This window comes from Elephantulus edwardii, unplaced genomic scaffold (genome assembly GCF_000299155.1).
Source record: "Elephantulus edwardii isolate Elephantulus edwardi_28Jun2011 unplaced genomic scaffold, EleEdw1.0 scaffold00073, whole genome shotgun sequence".
Classification (NCBI taxonomy): Eukaryota; Metazoa; Chordata; class Mammalia; order Macroscelidea; family Macroscelididae; genus Elephantulus; species Elephantulus edwardii.
Window position 1 is genome coordinate 166,108 of NW_006399823.1, and position 18,983 is coordinate 185,090.

General features: G+C 41.1%; 1 protein-coding gene across 2 annotated transcripts in view; it reads left to right on the forward strand.

The window, feature by feature from the left end:
* The window catches only part of LMCD1 (LIM and cysteine-rich domains 1), an 85,449-nt gene that overhangs the window by 16,710 nt on the left and 49,756 nt on the right, over positions 1-18,983 (forward strand). The window contains exon 2 of one of the 2 annotated variants that reach the window (XM_006888896.1): positions 17,550-17,638. The exons of the other annotated variant lie outside the window; for it this stretch is intronic. Within the exon in view, the coding sequence (XP_006888958.1) occupies positions 17,550-17,638 (89 nt within the window). The remainder of the gene's footprint in view (positions 1-17,549; positions 17,639-18,983) is intronic. 2 annotated transcript variants of the gene reach the window in all.

Sequence of the window (18,983 nt, forward strand, 5' to 3'; positions counted from 1 at the left end):
CATTTGCTCCTCTCCTTGAAAAGCAAAAGAAAAACTCCCTCATTGGTATTATACAATCCTTCCTGTGTACTGTTTTATAAAATTAGTCATCACCGATTTATGCACACTATCACTCTGTCTTTTCAGGTCCTCGCTAGATCTATCCTAATTCCTTTACCCTCTCCCTCCACCCACCAAATTCTATGACCCCATGATTTTCCCCTGTCTACACTCTCAGCCTCTTTTCCCTCTCCCCTTTCGCCTTTTGACTTTTATCCAGTGCTACTTATCTTTCTGTTTTTACAAAGATGATCTTATGCAGTATTTGTCCTTATGAGCCTTCTGATTATGTTATCAAGTCTACATCTAATGCTGAAATGTCTTTAACACTTCACTCTCAGCCTCCTTATTAACTAATGGAGAGGAGGGTCTGTACTCAAAGACATTAACAGACAACCAGATGTCATATGTAGCTTGAATGTATGTTTTTCTTACAGTTTTGTTTGCTCTTTCGGGGTCTCTGGTGGTGTAGTTCATCTGGAGTTGTACTGCTAACCCAAAGGTGACCCTTCTCTGTTGGTTCCAATCCACCAGTAGCTTTGTGGGGAAAGACAGAATGGCTCTTCTTGTATGATTCGTAGCCTTTGAAAACATGCTAGAGGGTCAGCTGTGAGTCAGTTCCAACTCAGTGGCAATGAATTTTGATTTTTCTTGTACAAGTGTAATTATGGAGCAGTCTACAAATGTAAATATGTAAAAAAATGTGCAAAAGTAAATATGGAGGAGCCTACAGCTGTGGAATTCTGAGTTTCTGTCTAAAGGTCTGTTTTTTCTCTCAAGTGAGTCACTTCCAGAAAGTGAGGGACTGGCTGTCCTGTCAGCATGAGTGCTCTCTCTCTTGCTCACTTACATGCTTTCGTTGTTGTCGACTCCTAATTGATCCTTCGGAGAGCTTTCTGAGGCTGTAAACTGCATGGGAGGAGATTGCTTATCTTTCCCTCAATCAGCAGCTGGTGGATTCAAACTTCCAGCCTTTAGGGTGGCAGCACAACCCCTCACCTACCAGCCGCCAGAATTTGGACCATGGTAATCTAAGGAACATCACAGAAGGCCTGACACAAACTAGAAAGGGACACTCAGTGAGGAAGCACTAGCTGTGACAAGGCATTAGAGAAAGAATGACTTCCCTTGTCTGCTTGCCTTGGGCCCTTGATAGGAAGCCAGCAGGTTCTATGACTGGATGAGTATTGTTTTGTTAGGTGCTGTTGAGTCGAGTATGACTCATAGCAACCCTATGAACAATGGATCCGAACTCTGTCATATCCTGTGCCATCTTCACATTTTCCGACACACTAGAGCCCATTGAGGCAGTCACTATGTCATTCCACCTGGTTGAGGGTCAATACATCCATCCTCAGATAAGTTAACCTGTTGTTGTTGTTATGGGCCATTGAGTCGATTGCAACTCTTAGCAACCCTATGCACAATAGCTCTGAACCCTGCCCTATCCCGAGCCAATCTTATTGTCTCTTGAGACCCCTACTCTCATTGCCCCAGTTACTATGTCAATCCATCTCCGCCAGGGTCTTCCTCTCTTGCGCTGTCCCTCCATCCTTCCAAGTATGATGTCCTTCTCTAAGGACTGAGAATTTAAGAAACATTAACTTAAGACTTAATTTCGGCTTTAAGTTCCCAGTAAAAAGTATTTGTATAAGTGGAGTCTTCAAATTTTGAATAAGATTGCTGTATATTTACTTAGCATATTTGCTTTTAAGGTATTATCAGTGTGGGGAAATAGATAAAATTAAAAACTCTCCCCTTTGATTTAGTTATTAAATCTCCCAAATTTCTATAATTAACTATAGGAAAGTATGTTAACCTTGGAAAAATCAATATTGTTTTAGATTAAGAATTCAGACACAGGGACCAAATTATATCCTTATAAGACAGCATTCTTAAGACATCTGACTTTTAAAAAGAGAGTTTTATAAAATCAGAATATGTTAACAGGTGTCACTAGCCTTGAAACTGCATGCTTGAGAGGGAGTCTGGTAAAGGCAGAAAATAATTAGATTTCATTTCCAAGTGTAGCCAGGAGACATTAGGATGTCTGCAGCTCATTCTCACTTAGAAAATGGAGAAGGGAGAATAAGGATTCCCTGTAAAGACTTTATTTTTATTCATAGTGGCTTATCCAAGTTTCTTGGTAGATCTGCAGACAAGATTCCCAGGGGTTACTTCTGGCTCACAGCACTAACAGCTTTACAACATCTTCCCAAAGGCGGCAGGATGTATCCAAAGAAGATAAGAAATACTGATACTGCCATGGGAGAAAGAAGAAATTATTTTAAAGCCTCTGGAAACACTTAAATTTTTTATTAAATTTTATTAATTTTAATGAACATTTACAGAGATTTTGGGTTTCCATTAATTCATTGTTGCACTATTTTCTCTACCCTCCCCTCCAGTTCGTTCCTCTTTTTTTTTTCCCTCTTGAAAGTCTGTTTTAATTGTCCCATTGCCACAGTGCTTGTCAAAGCCAGTTCTGATTAATCTCCTTTGTCAGTGTGTCCTTTGCCATTCCCTATCACTCCTCCCTGAGAGAGACCTCACCCACCCTGATTCATAAGGAAAAGGGGATGGTGTATTCTCTTAGCTACTTCCTGCTGAAAAGGGACACTGTAGGTTTCAGGGTGAAGATCTTCTCTCACTACTCTAAAGGGCCCCTTTGGCAATAGGAAACACGTAGACTATTGGAAGCACTTAATTTTTGACAAGTAATGGTAGGTAGATCTTGCCCCCTTGAGAATGTCTGACATTGTATGTGGTAACATTGACTCCATTCGAGGCTCCTAAGTGATATCAAAAGATGAATAACAAGTCAGTAGGGAGAGGTAGGAGTTCCTTCCTCTGACTCTTTGTATAAAGCAGCTGTTGGCCATAGTGACTGGCCAACTCACAGCTGATCCAGCAAGGCATTTTCAAGAAGCTGTAAATGGCCTGGGAGGAGATTGACTGCTCTTGTGGAAGCTCTTGGGAGGAGCTTCTCCTGAATAAAGGATCAAGTCCCTTAAATTTTTTTTTTTAATTGAGTTTTCTTTTGTTTTTTAAGAAACTTGGGCAGTTCTCACCAGACAGCCTTAGTGGCACAGTGCTTAAAGCACTCCATGCAGGCTTTTCTGAAGATGTGGCCATCTATTTATGTTACGATTACAGCTTTGGAAACTGTATGGGCAGTTCTGCTCTGTCCTAATGAGTTACTATGAGTTGGAATCTATTAGAAAGCAAAAAGCTTCTGAATGTTGGCTGTATTTTTTCCATTCAGTGCTCTTGTCAACCAGGGCAGTGTCTGTATCTGTTTCAAAGGGAATTGATATCAAAGGAAAATAGTGGTCAGTCTTAAAATCCTGTCACTTCAGTCCCCTGGGGTCCTTTGTTAATGAAATTTGGGATCTGCTTTGGATCCTGCTCTCTGTCAACATCAAATAGGAGCAAGAAACTGGAGGCCAAACAGACTAGAGTCTCTTTTTCCTCCATAAGCCTCATTTTTGTTCTGCCAACTGAATGGTAAATAGGAGACCACATCCTGTGCTGGCACTCAAATCATCCTCATTTTCCATGAGCCATAACACACATCCCGTCTCCTAGGACTCAGTTACTGTAGTTAGCATTTGAAAGTTTTTGCGTCTTACCTACTGCTCTGCTTCAGAGTAACATCAGCCCCATAATTTTGCAAGACAAAATAATTAACTTTGTATATATGACAAGGCTACTCAGTTTAGGGCTCTTGCCAATTGCTGGATGGCACAAATGGTTAAGTATTCAACTTCTAAATGAAAGGCAGAGATTCTAATTTATCCAGAAGAAACTCAGAAGGTCTGGTGATCGATCTTCTGAAAAATTATTCGTTGAAAACCCAGCAGAACACAATCTCTGGTGCACATTGGGTCACCATGGGTCCAGGGTTCATTTTTTTAATTGCTATTATTATTATTATTTTGTCAATGCCAAGTGGGAGAGAGATTTCCACATGCACAGTATTTCTTTAAATTTATATAGCTCTTCTGTTTAAAAGGGAGCTCTGGTGGTATAATCTGTGGAGAGTTGTGTTCTTAACCGAATGGCAGCTCCTTTCTGGTAGTTCAAATCCACCAGTGGCTCTAAGAGAAAAAGATGGGTAGTCTTCTGGTGAACCTGTGGAACCTAACTGGAGGATCAACTGAGTCAGATCTAGCTCAGTGGAAATGAGGGAGTGGGCCTTTCCAAAATGGTCCTCACATCACACCTCTGCAAGAGATGGGAATTGGACTTATTTGAGTCATATAACCACTTGCCTACGTTTTAGAAAAGTGCTTTTCAAAAGAGTGAAATGATCAAAAAGGCAAGCAAAGGAAAAGCAAAAGTGAATAGTTAATCCTCTGTGTTAGCTAGACAGGTCCCAACAGTGTCTGCTCCATAGATGCCAAGAAATAATGTGGTAAGAGTGAGACCTTACCAGTAGACTCAGTTTTCAGTCATATCAGATGACAACGAGAACCATAATTGCAATAATCTTGCATTTTTTACTTAGAGAAGTGATCTCCTGACGGGCCCTCTTATCAACACACAGTTAAGAAGGAGAACAGCTGCTGGGTGGGGTGCAGATTTATAACCCCTACTGTCAGCAGCCATGTACAGGCGACCTCCATACACTAACCCTTTCATGAACATTCCTGCTTTTCTAAAACCAGCCATTATGCCGCAAAGCCTGTACGATGCCTTAAACAGAGGAACCTTTTATTTTATATTTCCCTTTCCACATAGGGATTTGCTGTCTGCTTTGTTTTAAAAATGAAGCAGGTTTGACCCTTTTGTGGTTGGGTGCCAATGCCATCACCCTCAGGATTAAGCCTGATACAAGATGTCAGCCTTGAAGATCTCTCATAATTATCTCTCCTCATAAGGGAGACAGAGCTAAGCAACAGGTCCCAAGGATAAGAAATAGATGATTGAGGAGTACTAATGATAAATTACAGGTACTTATGGGTGCTGGTGGTTGGCACCTTGCCTGTTTTTTTAATAGTTGCCATTCGATAAGTATCCTATTCTTGACAACCCCATGCACCATGGAAGGAAATGAAAAAGATTGACATTGTCAATGATTTCATCTTACTTAGATCCACAATCTGGAGTCATGTAATCATAAGATATATTGCATTGGGTAAGTATACTGTCAGGGACCTTTCCAAAGTACTGAGGAACAATGATGCTACTTTGAAGACTGAAGCGCACCTGATTTAGGCCATGGTCTTTTCAGCAACTTGCTGTATACCAGCGAGCTGGACAGTGAGTAACGATGACCTGAGAAGAATTGATTCTTTTGAATTGTGCCATTGGATAAGAGTACTGAATATCCAATGGACTTCCAAAAGAACAAATAGAAAATGTCTTGGAGAAAGTATGGCTAGAGTACTCATTGGAGACAAGGATAATGGAACTTTATCTCACATATTTAGAGAATGTTACTAGGAAGTGCTATTCCTTAGAAAGCGACATCATGCTTGGATAGGTGGAGGTCAGTGAAGGAGAGGAAGACCCTTTGAAGGATTTGACACAGCAATGGGGCTTGAGTGTGTTGGAGATGATGAGGATGGCACAAGATAGGACAGGGTTCAGATCTGTCATTCATAGGGTCGCTATGAGTTGTACTTGACTCAACTGTTCACAGGGTCTCTAGAAGTCATACTTGATTGCACCTAACAACAACAACAACACATGCTGAGCCACCCTCATGGTCACTTAATTCATAGGCTTTTCATTTGCTGATATTAAGCAATAGCTCTCCAGGCCTTTTACTCCACCTTAGTCCAGAAGCTCCTGAACACAATTCAGCGTTGACGCAGTATACAAGCCTCTACTGACAAGCGCATAGTGGTTTTGCATGAGGTGCGTCTACTGGAAATTGAATTTAGATTTCCATATGGAAAGCAAGATTCTAGGAAATTTAAAGACCTGCCTGAGAAAATAATGGGATGGATTGGTTGGAGTTTATCATATCTGCTTAAGGGCATGCTTATTAACCAGCTGGTCACATGTGGTCTCCAAAGGCAGCTGGAGTGAGATGTGGTGCCTTTCACCCTCATTTCCAAAGTGTCTGGGATAAGTTCACCTCCTTCAACCCCTCCCATGGTGCTGGAAAGCATGTTAGGCTTCTGGGGCCCATTTCTTTGCCACCACTCCCCTATTTCTAAGCAAGTTGAGAGAAATATACTTAAGACTGCAAGGAAAACATGTATATTCTACCCCAAATCTACATTCTGTTTCACTTTAACCTAGACACATAGGATTGAGAAATAAGAAGGAGAGAAAAATTATTAAAGAGTTTCTTTTTGTTGGACATTTAATCAAAACTTTATCCAGGATACTGACTCCTAATAACTCAAGATAAATTAATCAGATTAAGTTGAACTCTATGAAGAGAAATGTGGCATCAGGATTGGAGGGAGACTCATCAATAATCTACCTTATGCAGATGACACAACCTTACTTGCTGAAAGTGAGGAGGATTTAAAGCACTTGTTGCAGAAGATCAAGGAATGCTTTAGTATGGATGTTGTCTCAATATCAAGAAAACAAAGATTTTTACCACTGGACCAAGAGGCAGTGTCATGATGGATGGAGAGAAGATTGAAACTGTCAGCAGTTTTATATTGCTTGGATCCACAATTAACACCCTTGGCAGCAGCAGTCAGGAAATAAGGAGATACACTGCAATGGAAAAATCTGCAGTTAGGGACCTTTCCAAGTTATTGAGTAGTGATGTCAGTTTGAGGACTAAGATGAGTCTGATTCAGGCCTTAGTCTTTCTGATTGCTAGCTATGTAAGCAAGACCTGGACAATGAATGAGAATGACAGAAGAAAAATTAATGCCTTTGAGCTGTGGTGCTGGAGAAGAGCACTGAACATCCCATGGATGGCCAAGAGAACAAACAACTATGTCTTGGAGAGGGTGCAGCCAGAGTGCTCTTTAGAGGCAAGAATGATGAGGCTTTGCCTCACATACTTTGGGCATGTTGCTAGGAGATGCTATTCCTTGGAGAAGGACATAATGTTGGTAAGGTGGAGGGTCAGTGAAGGAGATGAAGACCCTCAACCAGGTATTGACACAGTGACTGCTGCAATGGGCTCTTGTGTGCCAGGAATTGTGAGGATCACTCAGGATAGGACTAGTTTCAGATCGTTTGTTCATAGGGTCGCTATGAGTTGTACTGGACTCAGTGACACCTAACAACAATAACAACAACTACCAATAGAAGGAAGAATTTAATACACATAAATGAATAAGAAAATAATTGAATTTTTACCCTTAAACACTGACAACTCAATTATCGTTGCGGTCAACCATCGCCCACCAACTAGGTATCCAATTCTTTGGCTTTAAATAGACTTAATCTTCTTTAAAAAGTTTCTAAGCTTAGAATGCTAAAGGCTAGACCAGAAAGGCGGATATTAATTTGTTTAATCTGTGCATTTTCATCCTTATTACATAATTTGGGCAAAGGCTATCTAAATGGAAAGACGTCTTCACATCCATGTTTATCCAGACTTAAACTAGACAAACACTTTTATCTAGACAGACGAATAGAAGTGCCAAAAGGGCAGCCTGTCGTAGAAAACACAGATGCAGGGATGAATGCAGGCATACACGCAACCTCTTGAAGAATAGCACACTCTGTTACCCGTTACTTAAGATTTTCCTGAGAATTAGTCTAGTTTTAGGTAGCACTTCTTCCCAAAGGTGTTTCCATGGCTGATTATCATATCATCGGAGAGAGTATAGGTCCAATAGTGGAGGAAAGATATTCAAGTAGGGAGAAAGGCTTCCTCCAGTCACCTCTGCACTTTCTTTCACTCATCTACACACTCTGCTGCTAACCTCCTGTTATTAACTTCCATCAAGTAAGTCCTCGCCTGTGGAAACCCCACACACAACAGAATGAAACATGACCTGGTCCTTTGGGCATCCTCACTCAATCCTCATTTGGTGTAGACTAGATCCTTGGACTCTGTAGGGTTTTCATTGGCTCATTTTCAGAAGCAGAGCATCAGATACTTCTTCCTATTCTGCCTTAGTCTAGAAGCTTTGATGAAATCTGTTCAGCAACACACAAACCTCCAGTGAGAGCTGAGTGGTGACTGTACCTGAGGGTGTTGGCTGTGAATTAAATCCAGGTCTTCCACATGGAAGGCAAGAATTCTACCACTGAACCACCATTGTTGCCATGGTGGTTGCCACTAACATCTCCTAAACCAGTTGTCTTGAGGGAATAAAAGGTTGACTCCTCTAGACTTTGGGCCAGACGCCCCGCCCTGGTGCCCTGAGATTCTGCCTTCTGTAGAGTTGGCTCGCTCCCTTCAGGCCAGCGTTGGGGCTGGAATGCCTGACCTTGGGACTCAGCCAGTGAAGTTTAGAGAAAGAGGAAGGGCTGTGGTTTCCTTTCCTGTCTGGCTCTTAAGAGACTAAGACCTATAAGGCAGGCTTGAAATGACCAAAATGAAACTGCAGTAAGAAAAGTTAGACATGCGGCAAAAACTCACAGGGAATAATTGCCCTCAGAGTTTGTGCAGATGAGTGATTAAGCCAATCAGCAAAGAAGCTGAGAGAGAGGGGAGACCTGCAGGGCTACCACACTTTGTGTATTGGCATCATCCGAGGAGCTTCTCAAAAAAATGCTACTCCCTAGGACCTGCCCTCCAGAGAAGGTGGCTATGCTGGTTTTCACTGTAGTCTGAGTTTTGGAAGTTTAAAGAGATCCTCAGCTGCTTCTAAGCCCTTTGCTACTCAAATTGTGGTTCTTGGGTCAGCAGTATTACTATCTCCTGGGAGGTTGTTATTGTTATCTGCTGTTAAGTCAACTATTACTCATAGCCACCCTGTGAACAACACATCTGAACCTTGCCCTATCACTTTCCATCCTCACTGTCTCCAATATGCACAAGCCTATTATTGCAGTGACTGTCAATCCATCTCGCTGAGAGCTTCTGCTTCTCTGACCCTCCACCTTTCCCAGCAATGATGTGTTTTTCCTAGGACCCAGCCCTTCCTGACCACTTGCCCAAAGTCTATGAGACAGAGTTTCGCCATCCTTGCTTCTAAGGAGCACCTTGGTTGCACTTCCTCCAAGACGGACTTGTTTTCTCCTTTGGCAGTTCTTAGGTACCACAAGTCATAACAACCTGGTGTGCGACAGAATGAAACACTGCTCGGTCCTGTGCCATCCTCACAATCACTGCTGGTTTGAACCTCTTGTCACAGCTGCTTGTGTCAATCCATCTTTGGGAGGGATTTTGCTAACCCTCCATTTTTCCGAGCATGATATTCCCTCCTAGGGACTAGACCTTCCTGATAACATGCCCAAAGTATATGAGGTGAAGTCCAAGACAGATTTGTTTATTATTCTGGCAGTATGGTATATCCAGTAGTAGTAACAACTATAGTTGAACTACAGTTCAAAGGCATCAATTCTTCAGTCTCTCAGCGAAAAGACCATAGCTTTGCTCAGCCACACTTTAGTTTTCAGTTTTATCTTTGCTCTTTATTAACATTTTCAAGAAGTTCCTTGCAGCAGATATGACCAATGTAATACATCATTTTGCTTCATGACTTTTGGATCCCAGTAAAATAAAACCTTTAACTACTTCAGTCTTTTCTCTGTTGATTATGAGACTGCTTATTATCCTAGTGGAGGGCATTCCAGTGGGGTAGTCCATAGAGGGTTTGACTAACTGAAAGGTGGTTCTTCTCTAGAGGTTTGAATCACCACTGGCTTGCCAGGAGACAGATGGGTAGGTCTCCTCTCCTGCAGTTTACAGCCTCTTAACACCCACTGGTGGATCAGCTATGAGTGGATTCTGACTATAGCAATGGGTTTTGAGCTTTCAGTTATGTTAAATTGTGATCCATATTGAATTCTGCTTTAGTTTTTGATCTTACTATGCAATCTCCTGTTCACTCCAGTTTTAGAGAACTTGAACCTGTGTTCAAACTAGCTACCCAGATGATTTTTACACATAGTACAGTTTGAGAATCCCCACCCTCCATACACATCCTCACTGTTAAAGTACGGTCACATGGCATCGTATTTTCTCTCCCTAGTGCTTATTACAGGGAGCTCTGATGAACTAGTGGTAAGAAGCCATGCTGCAATCCTGAAGGCATGCTGTTTGGATCCATCAGCTGCTCAGCAGGAGAACGATGGGCAGTCTTCTCTTGCACAGTTTACTGCCTCTGAAAACTTGCTGGAGGGCCAACTTTTGTTGATTCTAACTCTATGGCACACAACAACAGTGCTTATTACAGAGGCATTGGTGGCTCAGCAGTGGACTTCTGGCATTCATGCAGGAGACCTGGAATCAATTCCTGCTTAATCCAAATCATGGCAACTGGTTTTATTGGCACAGAGGTACAACTATGAGTCAGTTTTGACTTAAAGGCAATGACCATTTTTTAGAATAGGACAAGAGTCTTGACTTAGTCACACAAATGATTAATACTGTACAACCTTTGGGGTTTATACCTTTCAGAATTTTTATTTATAACTCTACTGGGCAAAGTGACATGTAACTTCACCAATTCTTTGAGTTGTTTTTAGGTTCTGTTTAATCCACTACAACTCATAACAATACTGAAAAACAGACCTAGACCCTGCCCTGCCCTGCCCTGCCCTGTCCTATGCTATCCTCACTGTCTCTGACATGCTCAAGTTCATTGTTACAGTCTTTGTGTTAATCTTTCTTGTTGGAGTCTTCTTCTCTTTCTCTAACCCTCCACCTTTCCCAGCATGATGTCATTTTCTAAAGACTAGCCCCTCCTGACAATATATGCAAAGTATATGAGACAAAGTTTCACTACCCTTCCCTCTAAGGAGCACCCTGGTTGCACTTGTTCTAAGGCATACTTGTTTGTTGTTTTGATAATCCATGGAATATTCAGTACTCTCTTCCAACACCACAACTCAAAGGCCGCTGCTTCGTCGTCTTCGTCGTCTTCTTCTTCTTCTTCTTCTTCTTCTTCTTCTTCTTCTTCTTCTTCTTCTTCTTCTTCTTCTTCTTCTTCTTTCTTTTCTTCCTCCTGCTCCTCCTCTTCTTCGTCTTCCTCTTCTTCTTCCGTAATCTTTATTCATTGTCTTATTCTTCCATAATCCTTATTCTTGCTCCAATTTTCAGGTGCATAGGAAGCAATAGAAAATACCATGGCTTGGGATCAGGCACTCTTTAGTGTTTAAATTGACACTGCTGCTCTTTAACATTCTAGAGTGGTCCTTGACAGCACATTTCCCTAATGGAACACGTCTTTTGATTTTTTACTACTATTATGATGTTAGGGAGCTCTAGTGGCTTAGTGGTAAGAAGCTGTTTATGTGTTGGTTCCAACTTGATGGCACATAACAACATCAACCACAAATTACCATGATAGGGTGATCTGGTGGGCTAGTGCAGCTGTGTTGTTATCCTTGTTTCAGAAGCGCTCAGTTTGAATCCACTAGCTGTTCTGCGGAGGAAGGATGGGCAACCTCCTCCCATTTGATTTACTGTCTCTGACAACCCTCTGGAGGGTTAGCTATGAGTTGGTTATGGCTTGACAACACATAAAAAAAAAACATTACCATGGTAAGGAATTGTGTTGCCAGCAGAAGGATATGTGATTCATATTCAACACCAACATTACCACAGATATTAATTGTGAGTTTAAGTAAAATGAAACTGTTGACAAATTCAATCTTTTCTCCATCTATCAGGATGTTGCCAATTGGTCCAATGGTGAGATTTTTTTATTTTTCATGATGTTCGATTTTAACACATATTGAAGGCTGTAGTCTTTGATCTTCTACAGGAAGAGCCTCAAGTCTTCTTGATGCCAAATTCTTCTTAATATATATATATATAGTACAGCTTCTCAGATTATTTGCTCAGCATACAGACTGAATAGATATGGAGAAAGGATTTAACTCTGATGCACACCTTTCCTGATTTTAAATCATGCCATATTCCATTGTTCTATTCAGATAACTGTTTCTTGGTCTATATATAGGTTTTTCATGAGCACAGTTAAGTGTTCTGGCATTCTTCTTTTTCTCAGTGTTAGCCATAATTTGTTATGGTCCTCACAGACAAGCGCCTTTGTCAAGAAAACTCAGAGAAGCATTTTTTTTTCTCTGATATTCTCTGCTTCCAGCCAAGATCCATCTGACAAACAGCAGTGGTTGTTCTATGGCTTCCTCTGAATCCATCTTGAATTTCTGGTAGTTCCCTGTTCATATGCTGATCTAGCCATTGTTAAATAATCTTCAGCAAGGTTTTACTTGCATGTAATATTAATGACATTGTTCAATAACTTCCACATTCTGTCAGATGACCTTTTTTTGGGAATAAGAACAAACATGGATCTCTTTTAGTCAGTCTTGAAGAAGAGCAAAGTATATTTGTCTTAGAAATTCTGTGGGAATATGAGGCTTATATCCCAAACTACATTGAAAGGACATACTGTCTACCTTTCTGCCTTATTACCAAGTTTAGGGTAAATTTTTTACAATGATGAGATAATGACTTTTTTCATTTTACCAAGGATCCCTTAATCTTTGTGTACTTCCAGTAGTTCTGTTGAAGACAAAGGACATGAATAACCTATTCTCAGGTGAGTGTGCTGAATTAGCTCCATCTTGGACTTCTTGTAGCTTCTGCTTTATCTCCATTCTGTATTGCTCTTAGTGACTTTTCTTCCTATGAAGGCCTCCCTTGTGTTTCCTTTCATCCTGACCTTCACATACAGGCAGTGACTTAAAGGAAAGAATAGGTTCAGGAAGCATTGCCTTTGCACACCACACCCTGCCCAAGGAATTCCAAGGCTGACCATGGCCTTTTACGATTTGGACTTGATTTGGTTCCAAAACAACATCAGATGAAACACATCCTCCTAAACGGAGCAAAAACAAAACCTGTCAAAACACTTTTTCCTCCTCTCAGGAAAAAGGGCAGAATAAATGCTGCATTCCAAGAAACCATTTTTTAAGTTAAGGGTTTTTTTAAGCAGATCTGTTTTCAGCTACTGTGAGACCTTGTACATTTTTCGAGCAAAGACAGATCCGCATCAGAGAAACTCACTAAACCAAGGATTTTATTTTAAACAGTGTTTTTTATTTTATTTCCCCTCTCCTATAAACAATACATTCTTCTTTACTGGGTATATATATCTGGGTCCTAAATGGCATACAGTGGACCAGTGCGGGGTTTTTTTTGTGGTACATGGTCAGCCAGGAAACTGGCTAGAAGTGTGGCCCGATGGCCCAACTTTATTCTTCCTTGCAAAGGCCTTTTATTTTTGCTCCAGACTTCTGTCACCATGGAAACCACTCAACAAGCAGGAATGGAAACTAGACCCATTTCCTGGACCTATGTTTAGATTGGCATCACATGGCCCAGCAGGGCTGTAAGTCCTGTATTGTCAATTGTATACATCCATTTTTCTCTGGACTTGTTAATATTTTTATGTGAATTTTCTTCAGGCAATGGGTAGCAGACCTCTTTAAGGCCAATGGACTAGGAATATTATAGTGTGTGTGTGTGAGATGAAAGAAAAGCCTCATCTTTTTTTCTATTTGAAACAAAATAAAGAGGGAAAATGTATATGAAATGTACAGTCTGAAAATTAAGTTCACCTGAAATGACCTTAAAATTCTTAGGCTTAAAAATATTTTTGTAACAGCTAAGTCAATATCTTTAAAACTATTTATTGCAAGATACAGCAATAACACTTGTTGCATGGTCAGTGTTGAATCCTTTGTGTGCACTATTGCACCATGTCATTTAATCCACACAGTGATGTGTTCAAGTAGACTCTTCTTATCCCCATGAAACAGTCGCAGAAATGGAGTCATCGAGAATAGTCATTTTTCCAGGTCAGCACACTTAGATGGACTAAGGAGACAAGCCTTGTGCTGTGCTTCTCGAGATCAGCTGTTGCACATTCTATGGATTACAACAATCTGACAGACATGTGTAGCCTCTCGCAAAGCCAGGTGTTCTACAAAATAGAATTTGGGCAGCCATGATTCAGAACAGTTTTACAGAGCAGAAACTTGGGCTGGAAGAGTAAATGACTGCCTCTAGTCCCAGAAATGACAAAATACCAGCTTTTGTTATCAAGACCTTGTCTCTGAACTGATCCAGCTTATTAAGTCTGAGTCATAAGTTGCTGTTGTTGTTCAAACTCACCTCATTGCTTCTGGGACTGACTCATAACTGACCCTTCAGCAGATTTTCCTGAAGCTGTAAATCACATGAGAAGAGATTGCCATCTTTCTTCCTCAGAGCAGCTAGTGGATTCGAACCACCTGCCTTTAGATTGGCAGAGCAACTCCTTTCCAAAAGCACTCACTTATGTTGACGTTATGTTGTTGGTAGGTGCCTACAAGTCCTATGAACAACAGGTCTGAACTGTGTCCTATCCTGTACCATCCTCATCAAAGCAGATATACTTGAGCCTATTGCTGCTGTCACTGTGTCAGCCCATCCCATTGAGAATCTTCTCTTTCACTGATCTTCCACCTTTCTGAGCATGATGTCCCTTTTCAAGGAAAATCTCCTGCTCACAGCATACCTAAAGTATGTGAGAAGAAGCTTCACTGTTCATGTTTTTAAGTTAATGATGTTGTGTACCATCAAGTTACAGCTGACCCATAGCTGACTCTTCAGTGGGTTTTCAGCAGCAATAATTTGCATGGGAGGAGATGGCCAATTTTCAGAGGCAGTAAATGGCACAGGAGATTTCCTATCTTTTTCCTGTGGAACACCTGGTGAATATGAACCCAATACTTCTGCATTGGCAGTGCAATAAACTCTAATTTCTGGTGACCTTATATGCAACAGAAAGAAATACTACCAGATCCTAGATCATGCTCACAAACAGTCACCGGCATGTTGCAGTCGGTTGTTGTGACTGATGTGCCAGTCCGTCTTACCAAGGACCATCTCTTCTGATGACTTGTCCAAAGCAAGCAAGGTATACAGTGTTCTGTCATGAAGCATAAAGTTTTCATTGAATAATTTTTCAAAAGTAAATCACCACTCCTTTTTTCCTAGTCTTTCTTGATTTGGAAGTTTCACTGAAACTTGGCCCACCATGCATGAGCCTGCTGGTATTTAAATACTGTTTGCATAGCTTCCAGTATCACAGCATCATGTAAGTTACCACAAATTGTGACAAATTGGCAAATATGTGGTGGTTGCTTTGTGCCACTGAGTCATGACCCACCAGTAGGATTTTGGAGGATGCAAATTGCGTGTGAAGAGATTCCATCTTTCTCCTGTGAAGCAGCTGGTGGATTTGAATCACATGTCTATGGATTGGCAGTGTAACTTCTTACCACTAACCCGCCAGAGCTCCTCTCACAATAACTTCTGGTCACTCAAAAATTAAGAGTGGAGGGATCGCTGTAATTCCACTAGTAAAATCTAAAAAGTCAAGAATAAGAGGTGGAAGTTAGTGTATGTACTTGCCAATGACCTAAGGAAGCCAAGTTCTGACTTTTAATATAATGCTCCCTCGCTAAGAATAAGTTAATGGTGATTATCATCTTATTTTTTTTTATTTTTAGAATCAACAGCCAAAAATATTTGTGATCTTGAACATTAGGCAATATCAGACAGACAGCTAACCTGTTGTCAAGTGATTCCAACATTTGGCAGCCCCTGTGTGTTTGAGAACTGTGCTCAACATAGTTTTCAATGGCTATGTTTCAGTAGACATGCTACTATACTAGGCTTTTTTTTTCTGAGAAACATAACATTTTAATAGATGAAATAAATACTCCAGTACATGCAAGGTAAAAACTTGACACTGAAGGGGGGGAGATCACTCTCTATAGTGTAAATTAAAAAATAAAACACACACTCATCGTAGCTTGCCCCCCATTTGTAAATCACATGGCAAAGTCATACTCTTTCCACACCAATTATACTCCTAATCCAATGATTGCTTAAAAAAAATCATACAAAAAAAGGTAGCTACATCCATGTCTAAAGAGTGAAAACTGAGGTAACCTTTTTTTTTAATAGAGGGGGGAGGAACAAAACAAAACAAAACGAATGAACCCATGACCTCCTTCCTGCCCAATTAATAAAATGTGGTTGTGAAATTCTGGTAGACGGGTTGGGGTGGGGGTGAATACAGTTATACATCTTCTATACTAGGCTTTTATTCTGAGGTGCCTCTTTGCAGACTTGAACCTTTAACCTTTTGGTTAATAGCCAAGCATCTCAAACATTTGTACCATCCAGAGCCTCTCGCCTCTTGGAGCATTGTTGACGTTAAGTCAATGGTTAAGTAAATCAATGAAATGTTTGTTTAATGAGGAGCTTATCCCCTTACTAATTGGCTGACCTCTGATTATAGATATGTATATACACATTGTACAAAGTCATTCCCACTCATAACCCAGGGGAGGAGTTAGAAAAGTTTCTGAAGCAGCAGATCCATATATGCCCATTCTTCACTTATCAACATGATTAGGGTCTAAAGAACTTTATTATGTGAAAATAGGTGTTATAAAAATATAGATAATCACAACATAAGATCACAAAATAGGAGATGATGATGTCATTACATAATTACCTTATCACTAAGCATCAGAGCCCAAACAAATTGAGACACAACCTTAATCATTATAAACAGCTACTCTCACCTTGTACCTCAGTATTTGTTTACTGTCAGACATATTCCATTAGCATGCAAAATAGTGGGATAGTAGATTTTCTGCTGTTGTAAAGGCAAAATGACGTTCAGTGAGATATTCAGTAAATCGTGTACAACCAATCTGTTGTTTATCCAAGTTCTATATACTAGATGTCTCCTGGGAATTTGGTTAAAAAGCCCCTTCTGAATCAGAAGGGTTAGGAGCTCTGCATTCATTCCTGGAAAGCACATCAGTGATGCTGCTGGTTTGAGAAATGCACTACAGAGCAAAGGTCTAAACACAGCTGTAGTGGTCTGTGCACTTTGTTACCTCTGGCTGGTAACCGGTAATAAAACTTACTCATGCGTTCTTCTTCCTACAAAGGCTAACCAGATTTTTAATGCTCCCATGCTATCCAATGTTTTGGTAAAATATTTAAGTTATGCTTCAAGTTATAAACATTTGGCAGCATAAACATTTGTTTGTGCCTGTAGCTTTGGCTTACTCACACTCTGTCAGTAAGAGGAAGAGGAGACCCTTACTGGAACGTTCCATTGTGGTGTCAGGTAGATCTGGGGAGAAGGTGGAGATGGAGGGGAGAGTGTTTCCAACAGTACTGGAAATGGGGAGTGGATCCCATTGCAATTTTACTGAAACGTGCTCCACCCTTCCACATTCTCATGCCCTATGGCCACATTCCTAGCTCATCATGTCTGTTCCTGTTAAACATAAGTGATGGCTTATTCATCCCTGGAACCCCACACAAATCCTTGGTAGTATACCAAATCTTCTAGAGGTCAAACACCCTCATCTGAGATGTTTGGAAGGAAAACACCTTCTTTTTCTGTCTCTTTTTCCAGATGTCCCTGGGCCAGCAGCAGTCAGCAAGAGGTGTACCTTGTCTGAGATGCAAGGGGACATGCTTGGGCTTTGAGCCACATTCATGGAGGTAATGGAGATGGTCAGATGGCGCTCTGCTTGCTGTGTGGTTTTTTGGCTGTCCTTTCTTAGAACTCTGATTGTCCTTTTCTTCTGGGACTGCTTAGACTGCATGTGCTGCCAGGGATGAAGGACTCCAGAGTGAACACTCTTGTAGCTTGATCTTTAGGAAAATAAAGTCCCCACTGCCATGAAGAGAATTCCTGTCCATGGTGTTTTGGTGGAACTACTCTTCAGGGTTTTCTTGCCTTGGGATAGTAAAGAGTCAGTGAAAAAGAGTAAGACTTTTAATAAGATGCACTGAAACAATGACTGCAGCAATGGACTTAAAGCGCAGCAAAGTTGGTGAGAATGACACAGGATCAAGCAGGGTTGTGTCCTGGTTAAGGGGTCACCATAAGTCAAAACCAACTCATTGGCACCTAACAACAACAACAACAGTTATTACAGAAACAGATCATCAGGGCTTTCTTCCATGGCCAGGCTGGATGAGTTCAAATTACCGACCAATAGATTAGTGGTGGTTGTTGTGTACCTTCGAGTTGGAGCCGACCCATAGCTGAATCTCCAGCAGGTTTTCACAAACAGTTAATTGCATGAGAGGACATTAACCCATCCTTCCCCTGCAGAACAGCTGGCAGATAGTAGATTTGAACTGCACGCCTTTGGGATTGCAATGCAGCTTCTTAACACTAAGCCACCAGAGCTAGATGCCATCGAGTCAAGTGCGGCTCATTGCAACCCTGTGAACAGCAGATCTGAACTTTGCCCTACCCTGTGCCATCCTCTTGATCTCTCACCTGCTGGAGCCCACTGTCACTGTGTCATTCCACATTGTTGAGAGTCTTGCTCTCTTTTGATAACCCTCCACCAGATGTCTTTTTCTAGTGTCAAGAACTGACTCCTGACAACATGCCCAAAATATGTGAGACAACATTTCTCCATCTTTGCCTGTAAGGAGCACCCTGGCTGCACTCCCTGCAACACAGACTTACTTGTTGTTTTGGTTGTCCATGGAGTACTTAGTACTCTCCACTACAATTCAAAGACATCACTTCTTTGGTATTCCTTACCCATTGTCCAACTTTTCCTGTGCATATGAAACAATTAGAAGTACGCAAGCACAAAACATGTATGCTAAGGATTGACCCAATTCAGAAACAAGAAGCCTTTGAAGAGCAAGATAAAGAACTTGTCATATGTCCTTAATCTTACAGATCAGGGTAGAATTTCCTGATAGGGTTTCAAAGTTTGCGATTTTTGTGGGAGCAGATTGCCAGTGTGTTACAATGGAATAGCTAATGGGTTGAGCTACTGGCCTTTTGGTTGGCAGCTGAATGAACACTTATGTTGCC